Source organism: Ranitomeya imitator, chromosome 1 (genome assembly GCF_032444005.1).
Source record: "Ranitomeya imitator isolate aRanImi1 chromosome 1, aRanImi1.pri, whole genome shotgun sequence".
Taxonomy (NCBI): domain Eukaryota; kingdom Metazoa; phylum Chordata; class Amphibia; order Anura; family Dendrobatidae; genus Ranitomeya; species Ranitomeya imitator.
The window spans coordinates 593,993,622-594,013,438 of NC_091282.1; the positions used below are offsets into that span (position 1 = coordinate 593,993,622).

The 19,817-nt window shown below is 46.8% G+C and overlaps 1 protein-coding gene across 1 annotated transcript; it reads right to left on the minus strand.

Moving 5' to 3' along the window:
• Positions 1-6,277: 6,277 nt before the first annotated feature.
• Positions 6,278-9,655, minus strand: LOC138680718 (cornulin-like). The gene is made up of 3 exons (XM_069768005.1): positions 9,532-9,655; positions 8,513-8,672; positions 6,278-7,931 (listed from the first exon to the last, which is right to left on the minus strand). Exons 2-3 carry the CDS (start codon positions 8,648-8,650, stop codon positions 6,603-6,605), a joined length of 1,467 nt encoding a protein of 488 aa, XP_069624106.1. The 5' UTR covers positions 8,651-8,672; positions 9,532-9,655; the 3' UTR covers positions 6,278-6,602.
• Between the last annotated feature and the right edge of the window lie 10,162 nt (positions 9,656-19,817).

Genomic DNA, 19,817 nt, shown 5'->3' on the forward strand with positions numbered 1-19,817 from the left:
TCAAACAGAGCACATGATAAGGAACAACCCATGGGCAAACACCCCAAAATTACTGAATGGCAGTGATGTAAATGGGCCCGCCATCCTGCCTAGTTCTATCTCTTTTTGAATTTTTAAGATCTCAGGAAATTCGCGAGCGGATTTAAGATTATCTGCTGATTTCGTTTTGTGACTAAAGTTAAAGGGGATTAAGAAACCGAATTTAAAGCCGAAATCGAGTTGCTTCGCGGCCTCTTTATTAGGATAGAGGCTTAGCCAAGGGCCCATTGCGGTAACGTTCACCGGGGTTATGCCGTGCAGGTGCTTGGCGCGTACATCTCGCTGCGAGGTGTCCGCCGCTGCAGGTGGAGCAATTGTGTTTGTATCTAGAGCCCTCCTCATTTAAGCATGCCATCATACATCCATTACTTAAAAAACCATCCCTCGACCAAAACTGTGCCGCTAATTATAGACCTGTCTCTAATCTTCCATTCATCTCTAAACTCCTCGAACGCCTGATCCACTCCCGTCTTACCCGCTATCTCTCAGATAACTCTCTTCTCGACCCTCTTCAATCTGGTTTCCGCTCTTTACACTCTACTGAAACTGCCCTCACTAAAGTCTCTAATGACCTACTAACAGCTAAATCTAATGGTCACTACTCCATGCTAATTCTCTTGGATCTCTCTGCAGCATTTGACACTGTGGATCATCAGCTCCTCCTCACTATGCTCCGCTCCATCGGCCTCAAGGACACCGTTCTCTCCTGGTTCTCCTCCTATCTCTCTGACCGATCCTTCACTGTATGTTTCGCTGGTTCCTCCTCCTCTCACCTTCCCCTTACTGTTGGGGTTCCTCAAGGATCAGTCCTAGGCCCCCTCCTCTTCTCTTTGTATACTGCCCCTATTGGACAAACAATCAGTAGATTTGGCTTCCAGTACCATCTCTATGCTGACGACACCCAACTATACACTTCTTCTCCTGATCTCACGCCTGCCTTATTAGAAAACACCAGTGATTGTCTTACCGCTGTCTCTAGCATCATGTCCTCCCTCTATCTGAAACTAAACCTGTCAAAAACTGAACTCCTCGTGTTTTCTCCCTCTACTAACCTACCTTTGCCTGACATTGCCATCTCCGTGTGCGGTTCCACCATTACTCCAAAGCAACATGCCCGCTGCCTTGGGGTCATCCTTGATTCTGACCTTTCATTCACCCCCCACATCCGATCACTGGCTCGCTCTTCTTACCTGCATCTCAAAAACATTTCTAGAATTCGCCCTTTTCTTACTTTCGACTCTGCAAAAACTCTTACTGTTTCACTTATTCATTCTCGTCTGGACTATTGTAACTCTCTACTAATCGGCCTCCCTCTTACCAAACTCTCCCCGCTCCAATCTGTCCTGAATGCTGCTGCCAGGATCATATTCCTCACCAACCGTTACACCGATGCCTCTACCTTGTGCCAGTCATTACACTGGTTACCCATCCACTCAAGAATCCAGTACAAAACTACTACCCTCATCCACAAAGCACTCCATGGCTCAGCACCACCCTACATCTCCTCTCTGGTCTCAGTCTACCACCCTACCCGTGCCCTCCGCTCCGCTGATGACCTCAGGTTAGCATCCTCAATAATCAGAACCTCCCACTCCCGTCTCCAAGACTTTACACGTGCTGCGCCGATTCTTTGGAATGCACTACCTAGGATAATACGATTAATCCCCAATCCCCACAGTTTTAAGCGTGCCCTAAAAACTCATTTGTTCAGACTGGCCTACCGCCTCAATGCATTAACCTAACGATCCCTGTGTGGCCTATATTAAAAAAAAAAAAAAAAAAAATTAATTAACTGGTTCATGCAGCTTTACATGAACACCCAAGCCTTACACTATGGCTGGTCCGAATAACTATAGCAATTGTTACCATCCACCTCTCGTGTCTCCCCTTTTCCTCATAGTTTGTAAGCTTACGAGCAGGGCCCTCACTCCTCTTGGTATCTGTTTTGAACTGTATTTCTGTTATGCTGTAATGTCTATTGTATGTACAAGTCCCCTCTATAATTTGTAAAGCGCTGCGGAATATGTTGGCGCTATATAAATAAAAATTATTATTATTATTATTATTATCTAGAGGAACCGTGAAAGCGGCAGTACCCCTCGTTATACAGCAAGCAGGCCCCTGGTCTTTGTACGACCACTGAATTTTGGCCTGCAGTGGCTGGGTAATTAGTGGCCGATGACGAAAAGTGGGGCTGTTTTTGGGATAGTATAAGTCGCAACCAAACATCCGTCGCTTTAACGCCCCAGCCTAGGTCGGGTTGCATGGCAAGCCGCCTGCGCAATTCTTCGTCGTACCGCCTCCACGCTGACCCGCCATGATATTTATATGAGTTATATACTAGGTCTTGGTATATGAAGAGCTCGGAACAGCATTCTGGGTGTTTTTGTCCCATGATGCAGCCTAAGACTGCAAAGGCCTGAAGCCAGTTATTCATGGTTTGAGCGATTTTAGGTCAGTTTCTTTCTAATCCTGTCCTCCACTCCTTATCTACGGATTGTTTGTCTTCTGACAATAGCAACCATATATCCACGTTATCCCATATTTTCTGCTTTATCTCTGGATCAACGTGTGTACCTAGGGGACTAATTCCGCAGAAAAATGCGTCTTTGTGAAGGCTAGCTGATTGAGCTGTCCTTGTGTCGGTTGGTCCGGCAGGGCGAGTCAGCTGGTGGACCAGCGCCCTGATAGTGGATGCTAATTCTCCTTCCCCTGTGATGTGTATGGCGTGATGCTCGCTCAATTCAGAGCTCTTACCGCTGTCTGACGCAGGCCGAGTGTCTCCCGGTGGTGGAGGTACTCCGACTCCCGTCGTAGCAGTAACTTGTTGGCAGGAAGCCCAGGAAGGTAGATTGGTAGCCCGGGGACCTGAGGGTAGGTTTCCCCTGCCGGTAGCCGAGGCTGTGATCATTGACGGCCATGGCTCATTGTGTGGCTGAGCGGTTACCGCTAATGGTGTCGCTCCCGCCATGTTGAGGTGAGGCTGAGCCGTTACCGCTGATGGTGTCGCTCCCGCCATGTTAATGTGAGGCTGAGCCGTTACCGCTGATGGTGTCGCTCCCGCCATGTTAATGTGAGACTGAGCCGTTACCGCTGATGGTGTTGCTCCCCCATGTTAATGTGAGGCTGAGCCGTTACCGCTGATGGTGTCGCTCCCACTGTGTTGATGTGTGGGTGAGCGGTTACCGCTGTTGGCGTCGCTCCAGCCCCGATGGATACTCGGGGTGAGCGCCGTCTTCTATGGTACCGCCTCTCGCGGCATTCGGAACTGTCAGACTGTCCCGATGTGGATGGTGGGCTCCACCTAGCGGACCGGGATCTGTGGCGATACGTATGCACGCGGCGTCTATAGGGGAAATGGTGGGGATTTGGGGGGCCGTGGGCTTAATGCTGTGAGTCTTCAGAGGAGGATAGGGACGGTCTGCGACGTATGCGCCTGTGACTGTCATTGTTAGGGGATGTGACGGAGGCGCGCTGGCTGTGTGCCATAGCTGGTGGTGTGGGGCGGGGTGAAGGCATTGGCGATAAGGCGACGACGTTAGCCGCCGGGGGTGTGTGTGTGGGGGGACCGTGGAGGGAGTATTAAACAGCTCCGCTTGCGTCGGTGTATGGGGGTGTCGGCGGCATGCCGTTTATTAGTGGTGTGCATGTGTTGCGTGCGCACGTGTTTTTGTTATACTGTACTGGTCGTGGAGCGCGCTGGTCAGACGAGATGGCCCGATTGGCGCGTTCCGCGACCGCATTGCAGGGTGATAGGCCTGACCCCACGAACCCCCATGCAGGCATTGCAGCCATGCCTGCCGGAGGGGCGTTGTGGGCCAGGCCGCGGCTGGCGGATGTTCTGTGGTGGGGTGGGGGGTGGCTGAGAGGGAGCTGGCCAGGGGGACCTGTAAGCGCAGCCTGTGAAGCACCCCTCTGGATGATTTGGTGGGCGGGGGCCCTCCAGGATAGCGCTGTGGTCGCCGAGAGTGCAGCTGCATATGGAGCAGGCCGCAGGGGGAGGCGGCTGTGGGGGGCCTGCAGCGTGGCTGGGGTGTTTGGCCGCGCCGTATCGCTATCCCGCAGAGCGCCTGGCGCGCCGCGGAGTTAACGAAGGCGGCAGGTGGTCCCTCGTGATGCCCAGAGCTCCGGGCCTGCAGGGAGGAAGTGGGGGCGGAAGTGGACGTGTCCCTGCCGGCCCGCGGTGCACTCTGGGAGAGGGGGTGGGCCTGCATCCTTGAGGAGTGCAGGGGTTGCTCCATGTGCGCCGGGCCCCAGTCTACAAAGCAGGGACCGGAAGTGACCGGGGCCTGCACGTTTGTAGGAGGAGGGAGGCAGCGTGGACGGGTGCGGTGATGCGGCACCTCGCGGAGTGCAGCGGCGCCCAGCGAGGATGAACCTGTGCGCGGGGTGGCTGGAAGAGCGCGGCGGCCTTGAATCGCTGGCTCCCCGACACGCAGGCGCTCGGGGGGGCGTGAGGAACGCCCCGAGCATCTACCCGGGGGAAGCGCTGCAGCGGCAAGAGGAGCGCCGGTGGCAGGGGGCTGAAGCCCCGGCAGGGTGGAGGAGGAGGAACAGTCCGCAGCTCCAGCGATGGACAGAGGTGGGTCCGCGGGTGGGGGAGCGGGTGCAGTCTGTCCCGGAGAGGGAGCAGCGGTGGTCCGGGAGACACCGAGGTCTGCGGGCAGGGGAGGGGGGATTGTTAGCCCTGGGGCGGCAGGAGAGGATGAGGCCGTGGGGGACAATGTATGGGAGGATGAAGCCCTGGGGGACGGCGAGGAGGCATGAGGGGAGGCTAGGGGGTGAGGATAGGGCACAAGAAGGTGAGCACCCAGGCCAGAAATAAGCGATCGCAACCATTGCTCACCTTCCTGTGCACCTCTCCGCTGTATGGCCTCGATCATGGGGTCGGACACGGCAGAAGGGATATCCGGGACAATTGCTTCCAGAGGGTCAGGCGGGGAGAAAGAGGAAGGGACTGACCCCGGCACCTGGATTTAACCCTTGTGGGTGTGGCCGGACACCCCTTCCTCTCTCTTCCCGTTGGTCAGCTGGGCGTCCCAATTAATACATCACCTGTGGGAGTAGTGTGAGGGAGGAATTGGCACTGCACGGTGTTTCTTATTGGCTTCATCTATAAGGGGCTCCGCAGTCAGAGGCACATTCCCTATGCAGTACCGTGCCTACCAGCACCTCAAAACAGTTATCTACAAATGTAGTTAATTTGCAATTGGTACATATTGTAAGTCGATGTATAAATAAAGCCACCACCCCACTTTTACAGAAAACTTTATATGTTTTATATTTTGGCCACCAAAGGGTGATATTTAGAATACAATATCCCCACATACAAGTGCCAACAAAAATGAAGACGTCTCCATCTGTAGTGTATCAATCAAGCTCAATCTTGCAGAACATTGGAAGCTGATAGTGCGAGCGGTTTACTAAGCAAAGTATGGCACATTTGGCTAGCTTGTTTAATGAATGATTAGACTATACTCTTTTCTGCAAATTGTGAATCAAGTGTAACAGAACTACTCATTAGCACTCACTCACAGGGGCCTACCAGAGGATTCTCCTGTTCTCCTATGGGCTAGTCCAAGGCTGGCTGTAGGCCATTTGTGTCCAGCTGAAAAGATGAACGCCATGCCCTAAGGTGACTCCAACTTGGATGAACCTTACAACAAATACTGACTAAGGCTTCTTTCACACTAGCGTCGGAATCTCCCCGTCGCAATGCGTTGGGGAGAGATTCCGACGCTAGCGTTTGCTGCATTGCACAATGGGTGCAGCGGATGCATTTTTCTGGCGCATCCCCATTGTAAGGTGCGGGGAGGTGGGGGCGGAGTGACGGCCGCGCATGCGCGGTCGGAAAAAGCGGTCTGTCGGGAGAAAAAAACGTTACATGTAGGGTTTTTTCTCCCGACGGTCCGCCAAAGCACGACGCATTCGTCGCAAGACGGATGCGAAGTGTGCAAATCCGTCGCAAATGCGTCGTCAATAGAAGTGTATGGGGAAAAAACGCATCCTGCAAGCACTTTTGCAAGATGCGTTTTTTCTGCAAAACGACGCATTGTGACGGATTTAAAAAAAACGCTAGTGTGAAAGTAGCCTAAAATACAGCATTTTTTGATCCGTTTACTGTTTTCAATTAACTGTTTTCTCTTCCACTGGAGGACAGGCGATTACTCTACCACACCTCATTAATGGTGTCATCTGTGTATCCCCATAGTACAGGTAATATACAACCCCGACACAGTTCTTTTATTATTGCTTTATTCCTTTGCCGTATAATCAGACAGTAATTTAATAAGCAGCTTCATATAACGAACATATAAAATACTGATATCTATAGGGTAATCACAGACTGAAAAACGTTACATTCCACCCTGTCCCAGGGAAGGCCACAACTTGTAGTCTACCTAGACCCTCTCTCTTTTATCTCTTGCCTTGAGCAACATAAGTGACTACACAAGAAAAGAGAAAACCAAAAGCTCATCTGCACAAAAATATCAGAATCCTGAAAGGGTATGTGAGTAGTTGAGTATCTCCTCCATGCATCAGGTTATGGTGGATCCCTTTGCTCATGGGTTCTTCTTTTGTAAGGAGAAGCTTTGCTGGTATTGATAGAACATACATTTTTGGGGTTGCTGGGGCACCTGAGGGATTTGGTGAGAGTCAGGATTAGGGTATTCTTGAGTTTGAGTGAATGGTGGTGGCTGTGAAGTGGCTAAGCCAAAGCCTTGTGCAGGAGGTAGGTACACAGGTTTTTGGTAAAACTTCTTTGGTTCTTCAGTTTGACCCAGTTGATCCACTACGGTATGGGCCATTGTTTCTGGCTTTTTTCCTTGGTACTGGGATTGTGAACTGGTGGTGTCTTCAATCTTCTCGTAGTGGTGGGATTGTGATTCAGTGGTGTCTAGTTGGTCTTTACCTTCTTCGGAACTTATAGATTGTGAGCTGTTTGTGTCTTGTTGCTGAGATTGATCATTATTTGGGGTATTTGAGCTGGTGGTATCTTTGTGACATGATTGGGTCTTGTCCTGCTCATAGTTTATGGATTGTGAGCTTGAGGCACCTTGTATTTGGTCTTTACCGGATTCATATCCATGGGGTTGTGATACTGTGGTGTCGGGTTCAGTTGTTTGCTCTTCTTGACTATGAGCTCTAAACTGTGTTTGGGTTTGTTGTTCTACCTCTGTTTTACCTTGTGGAGTTGTTTGATCTTCACCCAGGTTGTAGCTTTGGGTTTCAGTAGTGTCTTGCTGAGTTTGCTCTTTTTCTTGACTGTAACTTGTAGGCTTTGTCTCGGTTGTGTCTTGTTTAGAGATTGTATCGTTGCCTGCGCCATAATCTTGGGATTGTGTACTGCTTGTATCTTGAGGAGATTTTTGGTCATTGCTCTGGTTGTTATCATGGGATCTTGATCCTGTGGTGTTTGGTTGAGATGTTTGGTCTTTGCCATATTGGTTTCCTGTTGATGTATCAGATGTTTCTTCAATTTTAATTGCTGGCTCTTTAGAGGAATCATGGGCTTCAAGCGTGTCAGCTTTTTTGAGGTCAGTTTGTGTAGAGATTTGAGTTTTTTCAACTTTGGAATTATGATCCCCGCAACTGACACCTTTTTGGTCAAGGTAGATGGATGGGGTCTTCTCGGATTTTGGGAACAGTGGTTTTTGGTAGAATTTTGGTTGTTCATCTGTTACTTTTGGTGCAGTGTCAGAGGTTGTTTCTCGATCCTTCTTTGGTTGGTCTTGCTGTTGACAGGTACCTTCCTTTTCATAGACAACCTTGTAGTATGCTTTCAACACCTTACACAACAGGTCACAGAACTCATTGAAGTCCACTTCACCATCATTGTCCTCATCAAGAATTTGTATCAAGCTGGAAATTGTGTTTGGATCTTTCGGGTTCTAGAAGAGAATTACAGGTAATTTATAAGTCACATGCAGATTTGTCAACTGTGCCAAATTTGGCAAAGCTGGCTTTTGTAAACAATCCTGGCAAATTCATGGTGCAAAAGGGTATCGGTCACGCAAACTCTGCTTGTCAATGGCCAGTGTCGGGTGAGTGATTGGAGGCAGGCAGTTCTATACCCATCAGTATTTAGCAACACGAATATTACTAACTATGCATGTGTCCTCTCATGTTAGGAGGTTTCTCCTTACATTTTGTATATATTGTTGTATTTTTCCTGCTACAATTTACTCAAGATTTATGTCTATTTTTGGTGAGAGTGACCTTTGTCAGCCAAAATTCATACTGTACAATGAGATATAAGGATGTCATATTATCATAAGTAGCTACATTACTAGAAAAAGATGCAGGAGGTAAAAGGGCTAGTAGAAAAATTAGAAGGTCATATGTATTATCCAATTCTTTTACCAGACAAAGTGGGAGCCCTGACTTCCTGTTTTCTTTATATCACGTGATACGTCCCTGAGGACTGCCCTTGTGCAACATCTCTAAGATTAGTAACTCCATTGATTCCTACCTTGATGACGTCTGAAAATTCATTCTGGATGAGAAGATTGAGTTCATCTTTATTCAACTTAATGTGGCTACAATCTTTCTGGGAATAATTCTGGAAAATCCCGATGATGTCCTGGATTGCTGCGATGAGTTTTGACATGATTACAGATCGTTAATTGGTCCTATTTGGGGAAAATGATACCTGTTACACTCACATCATTATGTGTTCTCAAGATTAATAAAAAGAAGTACCCAAAAATGAAATAAAGGTATAGTGAAACATCAATACTGTTATTTTGAAGAATGCTTCCAATATCAGAGGTTTCAAGAGAACTTGCATCATGGCCCCTTCCAGCTACGCAAAGAGGAAGAGAAGCAAAAATCCCTATGGACTTTACAGTATCGTCCATCTTTAATTCATAGCCATTAAAGGGAATTTTTGTTTTGAAATGTAATTAGGCTAAAATAATCCATACAGAACATTACTTGGTTCGATACAGAAGATCTCTCCATTGCGACTACTCAACACATCCTATCCACAAATATGCAAACGAACTTTCCTCCTGACCACCTCTGATGTCAGTGCTTTATCAAATGAACCGTAGGATGCATCACTTTGGCAACTGGAAAAAGCAGCACAAATTGTGCAAAATTTATTTAAAAAATATGATTTTAAAAGTTATTAAAATTTATCAATTTTACATTTTTCACACCCCTTAAAACTGGTAAGATTAATGTATACCGCTCCATATATAGTCATTCACCGTACAACCGAGAGAATAGTCCTCAAGAATATATACTGAATTCTAGGCATTTACCAAACTGTACATAAAAGATAGTGATATAAAAATTAAATGTGATAAAAAAAAATACAAATAAACCGAAAATCTGTTGATATAATCACATATCTTCTATGTATAGCCCCCCTCCAAGCCGTGCAGTAGACCAGGTATAGTCCTCTACCTCCCTGTAACAAGATGTCCTATAATATACAAGTCAGTAATTCCATGTCCACATGTAGTGGATATTACCGACACTTACCTCCACCAGATACTGTCAGCGCACAGAGAAGAGCTGGAATGACGTGGGTTGGTCATCATTTATAGGAATACGATGCCCTAGTTATTTTAAGAAAGAGGCTGCAGTCCCAGCCCAAACCAGTCAGTCCTGCACCGTCAATTACTTTGGTTCTGCCTAGAATGAGACATTTAGGAACACCCTACCTGATGCAGCATGCACACCCTGACATTGCGAATGTCAGATAGAAGGTCTCTGTTTCCAGCCATTGTCCATCTTCCCCTGGTAAAAGGGGCCACGACTTCCTCTATGTCCCATCATTCAGGGGGCTGCATTTCAGGAGCACCTGACCCTCAATTAAAACCTTTGGAATTGATGACCCTGGATGTCACCTATATGAATCAGAGGGGAGGCTAAAGAGCCCTAGTCCTTGTACATGTCACTGCCTTAATTAACCTGTTCATCAAGTTTTCAGAATAATTGGCCATAATGATGCTCCTCTGACCTCATGTCATATTTAGAACTTCTCAGATATAATTAGCCTCTGTCATTATGAATAGCCTCAGCCCTTACTGTGAGGGTACATGCCCATGATCTGAAATTTCTGTGGTTTTAACACTGCATATTTATCCAGCGTCAAACCCGCAGTGGCCAGATGATACAGCATATTGGATGGGATTTCTAGAAATCCCATTTACACTATACGTGCATGTGCGCCTTGCCAATGACCCGCGGACACTGACATGAAGTGGGTTTTTCAGGACTGCAGCATGTCAATTTCTCTTGTGGAGAATCAATAGAAATGCATTAAATGCGGTAAATGCGCATGGTGAAGTGAACACATGCAGATTTACCTGCGTTTATAGAACAGCGTTTTGGATGTAGCGAAAATACGCTGTGTCCAAAGCGCTGCTACTTGCAGATCGTGTGCACATAGCCTGAAAGCTTTTCCGCAGATCTCATGGATTATCAACAACCTGGAGATCAGTAAGGTATTAATCTGACTTTGAATAGGTGACATTGAAGTCTAATAGATTAGAGGGACCATTCAAACCAGGCTGATGTTTTGTCACCATAGATGGGAACATGGGGCAGGTCACATTCAAGTTGTGTCTCATATATGGCCAATGTAGGAGCATGCTGGCCCTTTGTTCATAAGATGCCCACCCATTTGACAGACCACAAACTGTCAACGGAGTGACATGGAATCCAGAATGGGATACATATCGGCAGAGCTTTTGCTGACTCTGTCCAGCTTCTTCCAGACCACCTAATACTGCAGTCAAAAATGGTCTTCTGCTGGGTGGTGGGACTACTACAGATTATAAATTAGTTTTAATAACTCCTTAATTGGAGGACAATTCCATTGTCGTCATATCCAACGTGATCATTGCTTTACCGGTGGTCATCTCAAGAGGAAGTCAATGTATGAGAATGGGAAAATGTGAGCATGGTCTTTTCAAATAGGTGGTATTTTTAACAAGGTTTTACTAGTCAGGAATGTTTACCATCATCTTTTTGACCCAAACCTGAGCTTTCATAATGGAAAATCCAAAGGTGGCTACTATATCACAAAAACTATCTACATATGGGGAAGCAGAGACCACTGTGTATTAGTTCTACAATAGGAACAACGGATGGCTCTTTCCTCTAGATTTGTGACCATGTCTCCCGATTGGGTAGGCTCACATATAATTGGTTCCCCTACCATAGAAATGTTACAGCAGGAAGCCTTCTAATCATGAGATGGTGGCAATTTCTTCTAGCTGAAGGGAGGGACATTAGACTCCCGTTGTAGTTTTTCAAAAGAATCACTAATTAAGTGGTGGGCAAATCAAAGATGCAAGGAACACTATCTTGATGCTTGTGAACCCATTGCAAGTGTCTAAGGCTACGTTCACATTGGCGTTCCGCCAATGTGCGTCGCTGTTGCGCCGGCGACGCAGCGGCGACGCAGCGGCGACGCAGCGGCGACGCAGCGGCGACGCGCCCCTATGTTTAACATAGGGGACGCGTGCGTCGTTTTGGTGGCGTTTTTCGCCACGTGCGTCGTTTCCGACGCTAGCGTCGGACGCAAGAAAACGCTACATGTAGCATTTTCTGTGCGTCCGATTTTCGTCGGAAAACGACGCACGCGTCGCAAAACGCGCGCGTTTTTGCGCGCGTTTTCGCGCGTTTTAGCGTGCGTCGCGCGTTGCGTCGCCGACGCACGGCGGCGCAACGCTAATGTGAACGTAGCCTAAGGACACAACCACTATTTTGTGCTCTCACTTGTGACAGGAGGAAAATTGAGGCACCCCGCAGAGCTGCACAACTGCCTGTGCTGAACTGACCTCCATTTCTAAAGTCCTGCCTTATATTAACATCAACTTAGTACAACTAAATTCTTCAGCAGCTTTGTCAAATCTTCCAGAGACCTGGCAAAGCAGTGGGATTACTGTGCATGACACGTTTTATGATGGATCAGTTTTAATAACTCATTAATTGCAGAATACCTCATCAGCAGATGTCATCAGATCCCACCTGTTCATCATTTTACTGGATTAAGATTGAGTCACAAGAATGAACATGCTGAATCCGTGTATGTGTGCAGACACATACATTGGACTCCAAATGCAGATGTCCCTGGGTTCCAGGTACAGTTTGACAAGGGACCACGTAAAATCGATAAAATACACATCTACATCCTTGGGCTGTCAGGTCATGCTGGATAATGTGAAAGCTTTTCTTACTGCCTGTCCCGGTCTACCAATGGCATAGTGAATATGGGAGGACATAAAGGTTAGTAATATGCTATCTCATCCAGACAGACCAGGTATACGCTCACTCCTTCAACAACCAGTGCTTGGTATAGTCTCACTCCTCCAGACAACCAATGACTGGTATACAGTATGTTCGTATGTTCTCTCTTTGTTTGCGTGGGTTTACTCCGGTTTCCTCCCACATTCCAAAGACATACTGATAGGGAATTTAGATGGTGAGCCCCATTGGTGACAGCGATGATAATGTCTGTAAAGCTCTGCGGAATATATTAGCGCTATATAAAAGTAAAGATTATTATTATTTTTGTACTGTCACTCCTCCTGACAAACAGGGCTAGGTATACACTCCAGCAAAGATAAGTAAAACTTCACATTTATTCCAAACTTGTTAAAATGAGGACATTTTTGCACACCAAAGAGATCCCGGGGGGGGGGGTATTGACAGCCGTGTTTCGACTTAGAAAGTTTTAGGGTACGTGTCCACGTTCAGGATGGCCGGCAGTTTGGACGGAGCGGCAAAATCGCTCCGCCCAAAGCTCCACCCCCTTCTGGGGGCGCGATGATGCCGGATGTGTTCATTGCACACATCTGGTATCATCGCACCCCATACATAGGGCCCTGTGTTATAACTTGCGGCGGCGCAGCATCGCCAGAAGGTAAACGGACATGCTGCGATCTATAAAGACTCGCCACATGTCCGGAACCTCAGGGCCGCCGCGTGCGTGTTACCACGCATAGTGGAGATGGGATTTCATTAAATCCCCTCCACTATGCTGTAACATCTGGACGCTGCGTGTTTGATGCTGCCTCTCTATGCAGCGTCAAACACACAGCGTTTCCTGAACGTGGAAACATACCCTTAGTCGTGGTCTCTTTTTTACTTTTTCTGCTTCAAGAGACATCCAGGACCAGAGCTGCTGAGCATGGATTTCCTCCCACATCCAGGGCCAGACACAAGGTGAGCTGACTATTTTCCCCTCTTTACACACAGATATATGTTCACTCCTCACTTTCACTGGGCAGCACGGTGGCGCAGTGGTTAGCACAGCAGCCTTGCAGCTGTGGACAGCAAGGACAACATCTGCAAAGAGTTTGTATGTTCTCTCCGTGTTTGCGTGGGTTTTACTCCGGTTTCCTCCCAAATTCCAAAGACATACTGATAGGGAATTTAGATTGTGAGCCCCAACAGGGACAGTGATGATAATGTGTGCAAACTGTAAAGCGCTGTGGAATATGTTAGTGCTATATAAAAATAAAGATCATTATTATTATCCTCTTGTCAATCAAGGCAAGATATACCCTCACTCTTCAAATCAACTAGGGACAGATGTTCATTGACTCCTATAGACCAGGGGTTCCCAACTCCAGTCCTCAAGGCCCACCAACATGTCATGTTTTCTTGCCCAGGTAATAATTGCATTACCTGTGCAATGCAAAGGAAATCCTGAAAACATGACCTGTTGGTGGGCCTTGAGGACTGGAGTTGGGGACCCCTGCTATAGACAATCATAGCTTTTGCTCTGTTATGCACATGGTTGTGAAACCATTGTGCCACAGTCCGGGGAAAGCCTGGTGGTATGTAACTAAGGCTACGTTCACATTAGCGTTTTGCGGGGCTGCATCGGGCCACAGCGACGCATGCATCATGTGCCTTTATATTTAACATAGGGGCGCATGGACATGCGTTGTCTTGCGTTTTGTGATGCATGCGTCATTTTTGGCGCAAGTGTCAGGGCGCAGAGGACGCAGCAAGTTGCATTGTTTTGCCGTCCAAAATCATGCCAAAAAAGGACGCATGCATCACAAAACAATGCGTTTTGCATGCTTTTTTGTTTGCGTTGTGCGTTGCGTCACCAACGCAGCACCGCACAACGCAAATGTGAACGTAGCCTAAGCGAGCACCTGACTCTTTGTTAGAGCCTCTGTTGGTGGAGTTAGGCTCCATGTGAATGCCACGTGCTACTCCAGGATGGATCCACAGAGTTGTGACAGTTGACCCCCAAGGAGAACAGGGAAGCAGGACTGGGCAGGAGCTGGTTAATGTGATGGCAAAAGCTGGACTAATATAGGAATACTGGATGGCCACTGGTACGGGATCACAGATGCATTCACTTGCGCAGTTATTATAGAAAAAAATTGCCCATTGGTAAGAGTTTGACCCAATCGTCATGATTAGTGATGAGCGAACATACTCGCCACTAATCGTTACTCGCCCGAGTATCGCTATGCTCGACGTACTCGGCGAGCAGCGAGCATTTCTGGGATTATTCAGCGGTAACTGCAGTCTCCACCCAGCGTTTTTGGCGGACTTTAGAGACCCAATCACGGTGCAGGGATTGTCTGCCAGGCCATGAAATGCCACAGCCATCTTTGTTGTGGTTGTGCAGCGATTGGCTTGGCCGCACAGCATCATCCCGATTATAAGAGACCTGGTGCAGCCCTGCTCGCCGCATTCTGTTCCTGTTTCAGCGAGAGTAGGGAGAGCTGGTGCCAAGATAGGGTCAGAATCGTGGTTTTAGAGATAGTGTAGGTCTGCAACTCTTACATCCACAACTCCTGAGAAACCAACAGTCCTTTTTAGGGTTAATTCGTGGGTCCCGATATTGTAGCGCTAGGCAGGCAGGGCACAGCATATCCACATCAGTGCAAGGCCTGCAGGCACTCTATGTGCATCCTTCCCAAAGCTCCATAACTGCCTGCTGCTGCAGCTTATTTACTGTCTATATACCTTTTTTTCCCCAAAATCCCCTCCCCCACCCAAAAAGATATACAGTCTGTTCTGTCAGACTGAGGCCTGTTGAAAAATTATAGTTTGTCAGGCATACGTAGCACAGTTGTGTGTGCTACCCTTGTGCCTTTTTTTGGGGGGGTGTTTTAAATTAACCGAAAAAGGCCTCACATATCTGCGTGCTCCAAGTTTGGTCATAGGAGGCCGGTGTATTTTTTTTTGGCTGTCTGATAGTCAAATTCTATACAGCACTATTTTGCCTAACAAAAAATTTGAAATGCCACAGATTTGCCAATGTGGTATTTCTGTTACGGCCATCATATATCTCTGCTCCAAGTTTTGGCATTGGAGGCCGGTGTACTTATTTTTGGGCTGTGTGATACTCAAATTCTATACAGCGCTATTCAGCCTAAAAAAATTTGAAAGGCCACGGATTTGCCAGTGTGGCATTTCCGTTACAGCTGTAATACAGGTCCTTCTCAAAAAATTAGCATATAGTGTTAAATTTCATTATTTACCATAATGTAATGATTACAATTAAACTTTCATATATTATAGATTCATTATCCACCAACTGAAATTTGTCAGGTCTTTTATTGTTTTAATACTGATGATTTTGGCATACAACTCCTGATAACCCAAAAAACCTGTCTCAATAAATTAGCATATTTCACCCATCCAATCAAATAAAAGTGTTTTTTAATAACAAACAAAAACAACAACAAATAATAATGTTCAGTTATGCACTCAATACTTGGTCGGGAATCCTTTGGCAGAAATGACTGCTTCAATGCGGCGTGGCATGGAGGCAATCAGCCTGTGACACTGCTGAGATGTTATGGAGGCCCAGGATGCTTCAATAGCGGCCTTAAGCTCATCCAGAGTGTTGGGTCTTGCGTCTCTCAACTTTCTCTTCACAATATCCCACAGATTCTCTATGGGGTTCAGGTCAGGAGAGTTGGCAGGCCAATTGAGCACAGTAATACCATGGTCAGTAAACCATTTACCAGTGGTTTTGGCACTGTGAGCAGGTGCCAGGTCGTGCTGAAAAATGAAATCTTCATCTCCATAAAGCATTTCAGCCGATGGAAGCATGAAGTGCTCCAAAATCTCCTGATAGCTAGCTGCATTGACCCTGCCCTTGATGAAACACAGTGGACCAACACCAGCAGCTGACATGGCACCCCACACCATCACTGACTGTGGGTACTTGACACTGGACTTCAGGCATTTTGGCATTTCCTTCTCCCCAGTCTTCCTCCAGACTCTGGCACCTTGATTTCCGAATGACATGCAAAATTTGCTTTCATCAGAAAAAAGTACTTGGGACCACATAGCAACAGCCCAGTGCTGCTTCTCTGTAGCTCAAAAGTGGCTTTACCTGGGGAATGCGGCACCTGTAGCCCATTTCCTGCACACGCCTGTGCACGGTGGCTCTGGATGTTTCCACACCAGACTCAGTCCACTGCTTCCTCAGGTTCCCCAAGGTCTGGAATCGGTCCTTCTCCACAATCTTCCTCAGGGTCCGGTCTCCTCTTCTCGTTGTACAGCGTTTTCTGCCACATTGTTTCCTTCCAACAGACTTACCATTGAGGTGCCTTGATACAGCACTCTGGGAACAGCCTATTTGTTGAGAAATTTCTTTCTGGGTCTTACCCTCTTGCTGGAGGGTGTCAATGATGGCCTTCTTGACATCTGTCAGGTCGCTAGTCTTACCCATGATGGGGGTTTTGAGTAATGAACCAGGCAGGGAGTTTATAAAAGCCTCAGGTATCTTTTGCATGTGTTTAGAGTTAATTAGTTGATTCAGAAGATTAGGGTAATAGGTCGTTTAGAGAACCTTTTCTTGATATGCTAATTTATTGAGACAGGTTTTTTGGGTTATCAGGAGTTGTATGCCAAAATCATCAGTATTAAAACAATAAAAGACCTGACAAATTTCAGTTGGTGGATAATGAATCTATAATATATGAAAGTTTAATTGTAATCATTACATTATGGTAAATAATGAAATTTAACACTATATGCTAATTTTTTGAGAAGGACCTGTATATCTCTGCTCAAAGTTTTGGCATTGGAGGCCGGTGTACTTATTTTTCGGCTGTGTGATACTCACATTCTATATGCAGCACCCCAGAGTCCAGGTTGTTGCAGTAATGTCGTTCTTCCACCTGGGGGAGTGATGTTACGTCTAATGGCAATAAAGGAGATCAGCTTACCAGGTATCACAAACCACACAACACACTTCACACTCCAGTCCACCAGGGGGAGCTATGCTCTTATCTAGTAAGGCACTCCTCACAATTAGGTAACACTGGTGGCTTGGATAGGAAGTGAGGCAGAAACTGGCTGGGGATTAACCGAGTCAGAAGCGGACTGGGCTTGACCCAGGCAGCACCTGTCAGGCAGACAGGGGAAAGGAGGAACATCAAACAGAGAGGTCCCTGACAGGGGTGGGATCCTGACATAGTAGTATGGAATATGCTCAAACATGTACCATGCCTGGCCTTGTGCTTAACCTCAATGTTCAACGGTTTCTCAAAAGCTACCTGGAGCTGCCGCATCAGCTTGTCAAAGTACGACACCTGTGTGCCCATTTTAGAAAGCCAGTTACAGCTTCAGCCACCCTTGCTGCGCTTCAGCAGCATTTACAGCTTCTGGCTCACTGACTGTTGTGTAATGTCCCCACGCATTGGAACTTTACACTGCAGATGTTGGAAAGGATTGGTGAGCAGAAGAGGGCAGTTGTTGACGATCAGAATCAACAAGGCCATTGGTATTGCGTTCTGACTCCACACATAAGACCTCAGGAGTGGACATGGATGTCAGACATATGTACCATCCTACAAAACTTTGAGGACTCCACCAAGATGGTGAGCGGCAATGACGTCATAATTAGCATCTCAATCCTGCTTCTCTGTGTTCTGAAACGCTCTCTTCTCACAATCAAAGAGGATGCATTGCAAGGGGAGCACGAGAAGATGGAGCAAGGAACCATACAGGGTGATTACATACAGCCCAGCCTGATCTCATCCCAACGTGGCTTGGGTGACAATGAGGAAGAGGAGGAAGAAAAGGAGCTACTTTCATGCGCTATAGATGGTACTATAAGCACTACTGTCATACCGTCTGTTCAGCGTGGATGGCCTGAGGACAGGGAGGAGGAGGAGAGCATGGTCAGTCATCCTCTTGGTGACGAAATGGAAGTCTTGCCTGTTAGCAGTCTGGCATGCATGGCTGACTTTATGTTGCGCTGCCTTTCCTGTGACCCTCATATTCTCAAAATTTTGGGAGACTGTCAATACTGGTTAGTGACACTTTTAGACCCACGCTACAAGGAGAACTTTCAACCTCTTCTTCCAGAGGCAGCCAGGTCTACTAAAATGGTGCAATACTAGAAAGACCTTGTTGCTGAATTATTTAAAAAAAATCCATCTGTAAACAATGGCGGCAGAGGTCACAATTGGACAACCAAGGAGTATAGGCGAGAGAGACAACTCCAATCCAGCAGAGGCAGGGGAACACTGGCAAAGTTTTGGGACAGTTTTCTCACACCCTCCCATCGTAGTGTCCCTGAGGCGCGGGGTACTGTCACAAGGAGTGCAAAGTTTTGGAAGATGCTGAAGGAGTACTTTGCTGACCGTACAACCATCCTCCGTGACTCCTCTGTGCCTTATAATTATTGGGTCTCAAAGCTGGATACGTGGCATGAACTGGCGCTCTACACCTTGGAGGTCCTGTCCTGTCCTGCTGATAGTGTTTTCTCAGAGCAAGCTTTTAGTGCCGCTGGTGGAATTATATCTGATAATTACATTCGCCTGTCAACTAAAAAATCTGACAGGCTGACTCTTCTAAAAATGAACAAGGGCTGGATTGGGCCAGACTTCTGTACACCACCGCATGATAACAGTGAAACCAAACCTCAAATACAGATGTTTTGGGGGGAGATATATTCTCATGCACCTCTTCACATCCACAGATAGGTATGCGCTTCCTGATTTTGGCTATTTGCTGTTATCCTCCTTCTCCTCATCATCCACCACTACTAGATCACCAGGGTGAACGTGTTCCGTGATGCAACAGCCTCATTACTGTTGGCAAGTTTGTTTACGATGCCCTTAAAATAAATTTTGAGACAGTAGATTGATGCGTACCCCCAAGGGTGAAATGTTTGTAAGCCCATACACTTAGTGTATGGGCATTACAAGTATAAGAGACCACTCCTTTAAAGTGGGAAAACATTTCGGAGGCTCTCTTCCACGTCTCTTCCCACACTACCACTAGATCACCAAGGTGAACGTGTTCCATGATGTAACAGCCACGTTACTGTTGGAAATGGTGTTTATGATGCCATTATAAAAAACATCTACAGACTAGGGGGAAATGTTTGTCAGCCCATACACTTAATGTATGGGCATTACAAGTAGGGGAGACCGGCTGCTTTAAACTGGGAAAACATTTTCTGGGGGCCATCCTCCACATTTCTTCCTTGGGTGAGTGGAGTACGTGCACATTTGGGGCAGGCCTTTTCTTCACTTCATGAGCAAACTTTATGTGACTTAAAAAATTAATAATAATGGAAACTTTGGTTTCATGTACCATCCATGACGTCATTTCAAAGGTTTATTGGGGTGCGTATAACTTTGGGACAGGGCAGACCTTGCATTTAATGCCTAATCAAACAATATGGCAGTAAAAAAATGAATAATGTGAACTTCGTTTTCCTGTAGCCAACAAGTACGTGGGTTCAAAGGCTTATTAGGGTGCATGTAACTTTGGGGCAGGCCTTGCATTCAATTCACAATCAAACAGTATGGCAG

Coding starts and splice junctions, on each gene's coding strand:
- LOC138680718 (XM_069768005.1), bottom strand. CDS start 8,650: ATGTCAAAACTCATCGCAGCAATCCAGGACATCATCGGGATTTTCCAG. Junction 7,932..8,512: donor AATTTTCAGACGTCATCAAG/GTAGGAATCAAT, acceptor ATTCTCTTCTAG/AACCCGAAAGATCCAAACAC.